Here is a 9,208-nt window from a genome sequence, read left to right on the forward strand (position 1 = left end):
AGGTCGTTTCTGTTGGAGATACCTTACATGTAATATAAGATTTTATATTGATAAAATAATGAGTTATTGACTTGCATATATATTGGATGGACTTGAGCACATAAAAGTTATAAGATACAGACACATAAGCGTAAACAAACAACACGTGTCCAACTTCAACCTTAATTTTACGAGAAAGATTACCACAAGAGTCGATCATGACCGCTTATATACACGTCGACCGATCATTCTAGTGGATCAAAATTTCTAATTAAAACAATTATTATAAACATAATTAAAATTATGAGTGGACCGATTCACAAGAACCAAAAAAACATCAATTCAACAAAAAATGTGGATAATATGGAAGATTATGATCAAAATGGGCAAGCCAAGTTATACTCTCCTGATTATGCAATCAAAATCAATACAAAGGATCATCTCAAAAATTCTGAAAAAAAAGATCATCATCATCAGAATAATTCATCAATGGTGGGAATTTATGATATAAAGAATAAAATGGGTTTGGTAAAGGAAAGGTTGATGGAGAAATTAGTAGCTGCTTCTGTACCGTCTGATGCTTTGGAGAATGCTAAGATTTTGATTGAATCAACCATCAAGGATTTCACTTCTGCGGCTCAGGGTCTTACCGTGGAGGCGCTTCACAAGATTAAATTTCATCTTGCTCATATTTTGCCTTCTTTATCTCCTTCTCTCACTTCCAAGGTACCTACTAGCTAGGTGTTCATTCTGCTTGTTGAGTTGATTTCGAGTTATGTTTAGATCGGTTTAAAATTGGTTTTTGTGTCCAATTAATTTTTGCATAATTTTAGATTTAGTTTAAAGTCGAATTACGTTGGGTTTGGTTATAAGGTTAGGTCAACATCAGGTCATCGAAATACTTGTTATATAAGTATTTTAATTAATATTGTTTGTCATTTAAACTTATTATTATATATATTGCGGTTATTGTGCTTCAAAAAATATAATCAGGTAAGATTTTATTTAATTTGTCTAATTTTATATTTTAATAATATTAAATTTTAGAAAAAATTACCTACAATAATAATTTTCCAACCCATTTTCTCACATTTTGAGGCGTTTATACTTCATACTCGGACGCATGGCATAGGCCTTACATGAGGCCTAGAGTCTAAAAGTGTAGACCGAACAAGTAATAGGTGGATAAGATTCGAGCATTCTAACACGTGATTCTCTGTCATTTTAACTTTTAATATTAAATTGAAAATTAATTCAATTAAAAATTTAAATTAATAATTAAAACACAATTATATGTAACAATTCTGATTATAAAATTAATTTTTGATTTTTTTGTTGTAATGTCCTAGTAATGAAAATGTGGTCGTTGTCAATTGGCAGATGGTAGATGATGCAGCAAAAGAAACAATGAGGACGACAACAAGAGATGAAGTGGGCAAAAATGAAATGGTAGGAGAAAAACATAATCAAGAGCATAAAGGGAGACTATACACTTCTCCTGCCTCTACTTTCTATTCCAATTCCATGCTTTTGCCTATTTCCAAGCTCTAAGCCATAATATCTAAAAAACAAAAAAAAAAAAAAAAAAAAAAAAAAAAGAAGCATGGTAAGCATAATAGATACTTTTTGTTTTTTTTTTTGAATTTGATCTATAGTATATTTGGCAAAAAGCTAATTACGTAATTTTAGCTTATTTTGATACAAATAAAGAGTTTGATGGTCAAATTATTTAATGTTCGTGTTTGATAATTTAGTTGGTTGAATAGTAGCAGATTTAAAATCTATTGTTCAAACCAATCAATTAAAACTAGCTGGTAAAATTAGTCAATGTAATCAACTATAGCTATAAGTTGTTTGCCTAGTACTTTCTTCCCCTTGGTTAATTTTATGTGCAAGAGTTTCTTTTTGGTTAGGCAAATTTTAAGGATTTAAAATGAATTTCAATCAATGTAAATCTAAAGCTGGAGTAGTCAAAGTGTATATTCATACTATCGTAGTCACTCAATTACAGCGTTTTTTTTTTTATATTTCTTCCCTTGTTTAAGTCATAGATTTTGTAATACTCACATAAGATGAGATATTTTTGTGATTCAAATTGTGGGGTAAAATCAGAGATGTCTAAAATATATTTTGATGATTTGAAATTTATCTGACCTTATAATTGAATTTGATTTAATTCGAGTTAAAAATCATTCATAATTATGTAAAAAAGAATATGAACACAAAATTCAATTTCAAACCGATCTGAAACATTTAAATTGAAATCAATCCGATAACCTGGATGAACATTTCTAGTTAAAACAAAATATTTTAATGGTTTAAAAGGATAGGTTAAGATGAGATATTTTGGAATTCATAGGATAAGTTGAAATATTTTTGTGTGTCAAAATAATAGGTTAAAATGATACTTTTTGGTTTCTTAGAGAAGTATATTGACTATAAATATAGTGGAGAAAAAATATGGATCATAAACATTAAAAAATATCAAAAGAAATTTAATAAAAAAAAATATGAAACCACAACTATTAAAAAATATTTTTATGAAGTTAGTGGAAATATGGGGAAACTATAAATATTATAGAAATGTTAAAATAAGGTTAATGAAAGATATATAAGAGAATCATAATCATCATCATCGTCATAATCTTACCAAGTGTATCCCATTCATATAAAAACTATGGATAGAGTTTGGGAAGAAAAAGACGGCAAAAATTCATACCCATAAAGGAGAGCGCGACCAAAAGAGTCCCTCGGCTCGAGAAAGATAAGGAGACATAGCTACACGGGAAAGAAAAATTAAATGCATATAAAATAAATAAATAAGTAAAACTCAACTACAAAATAGAAGAAAACAAAAACTTAATAATAAAAGAAACGAGAGAAGCAAGATGGCAAGAACACCAAAAGATAATCTAAGAGAACATCAATAGTCTAAAACATGGATATGACGCCTCCAACTACCCCTATCCCTAGTCAGGCCCTCAGAGAGGTTTAACTCATGTAAGTCAACTTTTATTTGCTCATCCTAAGTTCTCCTGCGTCTTCCTGACTCCTGTTACCCTCTACTATAATGCTTTCTACCCTCCTCACGGGGGCGGCGAAAGTCTTTCTCTGCACATGTCCAAACCACTTCAATCTATTTTCGCGCATTTTTCTAGAGATAGGGGCTACCCCTAGTTTGTCCTTAAACTCTTGGTTCCTAATTCGATCCATCAATGTGTGCCCACACATCACCTCAGCATACGCATTTCTGTTACTTCCATCTTATGTTCAAAAATCTTCTTTACAGGCCAACATTCGGTCCCATATAGCAGAGTAGGTCTGATTGCTGCTCGGTAGAATTTTCTTTTTAACTTGCTTGGGAATTTCCTATCACATAGCACCTCGGTGGTTGCTCGCCACTTGAGCCAACCCGCTTGTATACAATGATTTACATCTCCGTCAATCTCCCCATCCCTTTGAATGATCGATCCCAAATATTTGTACTTGGTCGTACTTTTAGCAACTGCTTCATCAATGGACACCTCTGGTTCACCTACCGGTGTTGTCCCACTAAAGTCACAGCGCAAATACTCGGTCTTCGTACGACTAATGCGCAACTCTTTACCTTCTAAAGCTTCCCTCCACTCATCCAATTTATTACTAACCTCCTCTCTAGTTTCTGCTACCAGCACTATGTCGTCTGCATGCACCACGGTACCGTCTCCCAAATAGATTTAGAAATCACTTCCATAATGACAGTAAAAATGAAAGGACTTAGAGTCGATCCCTGATGTAGTCCAACTTTAACCGGAAAACGCTTTGTTATCCCCACCGGTGTTTGAATGTTAGTCGAAACTCTGTCATACATATCCTGTATTGCCTCAATGTACACTGAAGAAATACCTCTAGCCTTGAGGCTATCCCAAAGGACACGTCGTGGTATGCTATCATGCGCTTTCTCCAAGTCAATGAACACCATATGCAGATCTTTCTTTCGCTCTCAATATTTCTCCATCGGTCTCCTCAAAACATGAATTGCCTCAATGGTTGACCTTCCTGGCATAAAACTGAATTGGTTCTCTCTAATCACCGTTTCCTGTCTAATTCTCCTCTCTATCACTTTTTCCTACAATTTCATTGTATGGCTTAGAAGTTTGATACCTCTATAGTTCCCGCATACTTGCGCATCACTTTTGTTTTTAAACAGAGGTATTAGTGTGCTATTCCTCCATTCTTCTGACATCTTATGTGCCCTCAAAATAATATTAAAGAGTCTAGTCAACCAACGAATGCCCTCTTCTCCTAAACCTCTCCACACCTCAATCGGGATGTTATCTGACCCAACTGCCTTTGTTCTTCACATCTTTTTGAGAGCTTCTCCTACTTCTTCTGTGGTAATATCACTCGTTGACTCATATTCCAGTGGCCTTTAGACGTTGGAAATTTGATTGTCCGCCTCCTTTGGCCCTCTAGACTCATTAAGTAGCTGAGAGAAATGTTGGAGCCATCTGGTTTTGATGTTCTCTTGTCTCAGGAGAACTCGTCCTCCCTCATCCTTAATGTATTTCACTGCCTCTACGTCTTGCCGCTGCCTGGACCTAGTTTAAAATATTTAAATGATAATGGATAATGTTATTTTTGTTTATATTCATGATATAAATAGAATTATTATTTATGAGAATAACAAATCAAATAACCTAAAATAGCAAAAGGAAATAACTTTAAGAAACGGAGAGGCGTTATATTTGTTAGTTCTAAATTCAAATAATAAGTTAGACTTAAGATGAGCGACTTTGATAGTTCAAAAGATAGTTTAAAATGAGATATTTGAATGGTTTAAAATTTAAAAACAATAATAATTATTTACCTTTATATTCTGTTCAAAAATCAAATTATTAATTAAGATTATTTTACGTAATATGAGAAATTTTATTGGTTATATAATAATCCTAACTGGCTTCCACATTACAACTCTACACGTACATGTCTATTATCTATAGTTTCAAATCTAATTAAGCCTCGTTTTCATTCATCTATAGCTTCAACAATGGCGGATAATTCAACCAACAAATATTCACCGTCAATTGCTTCAATAAAGACAAGAAACACCCAGAAAGGGAAACGAAAAATTATGATTGAACCCATAATCAACAAAAGAATAAGACAAGTAACCTTCTCAAAACGAAGAACAGGGTTATTTTAATAAGCCAATGAATTAAGTTCGATATGTGATGCTAAAATTGTTGTAATTACATTCTCTAATGGCGGAAAAATGTTTTCATTTGGTAATCCTAATACTATAACATTGTTCAACGTTACATCAACGATAATTATAATCAGATTAATTTGGGTTCTTGTTCTAATCGTCGTGATGATATTGTGAAACAATGTAACCTAGAAATTAGGACAGAAACTGATCAGAAATCTGAGATTTGGTGGGAAAAATCAATTGATGATATGGGTTTGAATGATTTAGAAGAGTTTAAAGTTAAATTGGAAGAATTGAGAAATAAAGTAATGTCAAAAATTAATCATTAGTCATATCATTATGTCATATCATTTAATACTTTACTTAAAATTAATCATTATAAATATTATTATATCATGTTCAAAAATTTAAATTGGAGAATTAGAGTTGAAAAGCTTTTAAATGTTGACATGTGACTTGCTTAGAATTTATTTCAAAAAAAAATATTAATCAGAGTCTTTATATTAATTAATTAATTAATGACAGATTTGGGGATTTGAAAATAAAACTTCTCTTACAAGTTAAAGTACGTTTGCGTTTTAAAATCAAAAAAATTCGTATTCAAATAATAATTATGATTACCTATGTTGAAAATTTTTTTTTTCATAAATTTACATTTAAATTATAACTCTCACAATTGCAATATAAATACAGTAAATTAGTCACATGTCATTCCTCATTGATTTTTTCAGAATTTAAAAAATGTTTAATTTGCATTAAAACAATATAGAAAAATATCTAACTTTTTCACTCTTAATCCCCATTCAAAACTTAATAACATATCACTAGAATTATGATAAGTATTAAGATTGTTATAGGGTCAAATAAATAAACCCGTAATTTATTTAGTTAAACCTTAAATCCTCCACCTCGGTCCAATAACAACCCCACTACTCACCATAACTTACCACTCACCCATCATACCCGTGATTCCCACATTAAATCACTATCTATTCTCCATTGTACCATTATAAATACATGTTGCCATACATCATTTGCACCCGACTAAGCTTTTATTTTCCTACCGTTGCTCTATAAAAATACATCGCCTTCTTATTTACAATCTATACTTAACCAAATATCCTTCAATTGATCTGAACTCATTCTATAATCCGTTAATCTTGAATTCATTAATTATCATATATTCATTACTTTCTGTTCCCCAATCTGACTTGAGCATCAGAGGGGTTTTCCGAGACACCACTCTCGGGCAAGGCTAACGTTGTATTGCAGGATTAAGGTCTCATCAACGGAAGGATCATAAACACTTTCAGCATAGTGACAGTTGTACTATCAATATATTGGTATAAAGTTGTACTATCAATATATGTTTCGCTTTACTGGGCTACCCATCAATGTATCTAACATTTTTTTCTTGGATTATATTATGGTAATATAAATTGATAAAGTCGTATAAGTTTACATTTAAAAAAATATTTTTACTTACGTTTCATAATTTGGTAAATAACCTGTAATAGTAGGTCATTTGGTACCGAAGCTTAATGTGAGAATATATCATTCAATGTTTAAATTATTCACGGTTAATCAATAAATGATATTATTGTTGAAAACTAATAATAAAAATATTGGATAATTTTTGATAGTTTCTTCATTTGTATAAGACTATTAGAATATAAACCCCTGTAAAGTATGGAAAATGAAGATAATTAATATTAAATATATTATAGTCTTAAAAATATTTAAACTGTGTGTGATATACATCTAACTATGATTTATAAAAATTATTTTTAAAGATCAAGTATATAGAATCCGTGCATAGCATAGGTATTATACTAGTAATTCTTCTAATTCTTCTTTAATTAATATTGATAATCAGAAACTTGGTGATCAAGTAATTAATGATGACATAATTAAAGATATAATTGATTTTGAAATCAGAAACTTGATGATATAATAACTGATAATCATGACATAATTAAGATAAAAGTAGGGTTATTCCAGAAAGTTTTGAGTTTAAGAATGAGATATTTTAATAGTTAATAAAAGACAATTTAAGATAAGATATTTAGATGGTTCAAAATTGGAAAAATCCAAATTATAGATTAAGAATATTTTAACGGTAATATGAGACACTAGTATAGTCACTCGTCAATGCACGGAGTTATAAATACTTAAATAGTATAATTATTATTTAAAATATTATTATATTAAACTAATTTGATGATAGAAATAGTATTTTTTTTTTTACCTTTAAAGTTTAAAGTATACTATCTTTCTTTTTTGAATTATTCGCAAAAAAAATTAAGTGTTTTTGAGTGTTTTGATTTTTCCAGAAATATAATAATTTATGTATATAAGTTTAATAAATATAGCAATTAACCATTTTAATTATTTTATGTGACAAATCTTTGTAAAGATATTCTTTTAGTTGATTGTATAATATTTAGCTCAATAAATATAGCAATTAAACAATTTGATCATTTCATGTGACAAATCTTTATAAGTATGCTATATGAAAATTTTCAATCTTTTGTTAATTATATTTGATTTTATTGATTTATAATAGAAAAAATTGATATTAATAATCCAACCTTTTATCCATCCGCTGTGAATAATTTCATCTTTAAATTATTTTATAATAATCTAACTTTTACCCTTAGTTTGCTATCAGCATACTTTATTAGTATGCTAACAGCAAAATAAAAACAAAGGTTAAATTATTAAAAAATAATCTAAAGTTAAAATTATTGACTAATATATGAGTGAAAGATTGGATTATTAATTTCAATTTTTTCATTCTAATATAACGTTACTACTCTACAATCACACATCTATTATATATAGTTTTAAATTTAATTAAGCCTCCTCCTCATTCATTCATGGCGTTAACAACGGCGGATAATTCAACTAACAAATCTTCATCGTCAATTGCTTCAATAAAAACAACAAACACCCAGAGAGGGAAACGAAAAATCATGATTGAACCCATAATCAACAAAAGAAAAAGACAAGAAACTTCCTCAAAACGACGAATAGGCTTATTTAAAAAAGCCAATGAATTAAGTTCGGTATGTGATGCTAAAATTGCTGTTATTACATTCTCTAATGGTGGAAAAATGTTTTCATTTGGTAATCCGAATACTGATAACATTGTTCATCGTTATATCAACGATAATCATGATCAGATTAATTTGGGTTTTTATTCTAATCGTTGTGATGATATTATAGAACAAATTAAACCAGATATTAGAACAGAAACAAATCAAAATTTTGAGGTTTGGTGGGAAAAATCAATTGATGATATGGGTATAAATGAGTGTTTAAGGTTAAATTGGAAGGATTAAGAAATGAAGTAATTTCAAAATTTAATCATTCTTCCATCAATATTGATAATCAGAAACTTGGTGATCAAGTAATTGATGATCATAACATGATTAAGGATGTAATTGATATTGATAATCAAAACCTTGGTGATCTAATAATCGACGATCATGACATAATTAAGGATAGAAGTGAATTTAAGGATGAAAGTACATTTATTTCAGAAAGTTTTGGGTTTAAGGATCGGATGAAAATACAGATATTTCGACAAATTCTGGGTTTAATGCAACAACAATAGATCAAGATGATTATTTCTTGAATAATAATGTTTTAGAAGAGCAATTTCGATCATTTAATGAATCATTCTCAAAGTTATTATTTTTGGGATTTTAGTATTGTGTTTAATTACCTGCATGAAATTATGACATCTATTGCTCTTCATGTACGTATATTATAAAAGGTTTTAATTTTGGATGAATAATGAATTAATGCAAAAATCATTAGTGTTTTTTTCAAAATATCCAAGCTTTCTTTCTCAATATCAAGCTTTGTATTGCCATTTTATTTTTTATGTTGTAATGAATTAATGATATCATATATATCAGATGCGAAAATTAATACATAATAATTTTTTAAGTCTTTTTTAATCTTTCACTTTGGGTTTTTCACACATATTAAGGTAGATAGAATCTTTAGATTGTAGTGGGTATTATTTTA

The 9,208-nt window shown here is 29.6% G+C and overlaps 2 protein-coding genes across 2 annotated transcripts; both read left to right on the plus strand.

The window, feature by feature from the left end:
* The first annotated feature begins 210 nt into the window (after nt 1–210).
* Nucleotides 211–2,004, plus strand: LOC130814506 (uncharacterized). Its single transcript, XM_057680597.1, has 2 exons — nt 211–705; nt 1,360–2,004. The coding sequence occupies exons 1-2, from the start codon at nt 283–285 to the stop codon at nt 1,528–1,530; spliced, it is 594 nt and encodes a 197-aa protein (XP_057536580.1). The 5' UTR covers nt 211–282; the 3' UTR covers nt 1,531–2,004.
* Nucleotides 2,005–8,049: 6,045 nt separating this feature from the next.
* Nucleotides 8,050–8,789, plus strand: LOC130815710 (floral homeotic protein PMADS 2-like). Its single transcript, XM_057682196.1, has 2 exons — nt 8,050–8,445; nt 8,496–8,789. The coding sequence occupies exons 1-2, from the start codon at nt 8,050–8,052 to the stop codon at nt 8,787–8,789; spliced, it is 690 nt and encodes a 229-aa protein (XP_057538179.1).
* Nucleotides 8,790–9,208: the final 419 nt, after the last annotated feature.

The sequence above is a fragment of the Amaranthus tricolor genome, chromosome 6 (genome assembly GCF_026212465.1).
Source record: "Amaranthus tricolor cultivar Red isolate AtriRed21 chromosome 6, ASM2621246v1, whole genome shotgun sequence".
In the NCBI taxonomy this organism is placed as follows: domain Eukaryota; kingdom Viridiplantae; phylum Streptophyta; class Magnoliopsida; order Caryophyllales; family Amaranthaceae; genus Amaranthus; species Amaranthus tricolor.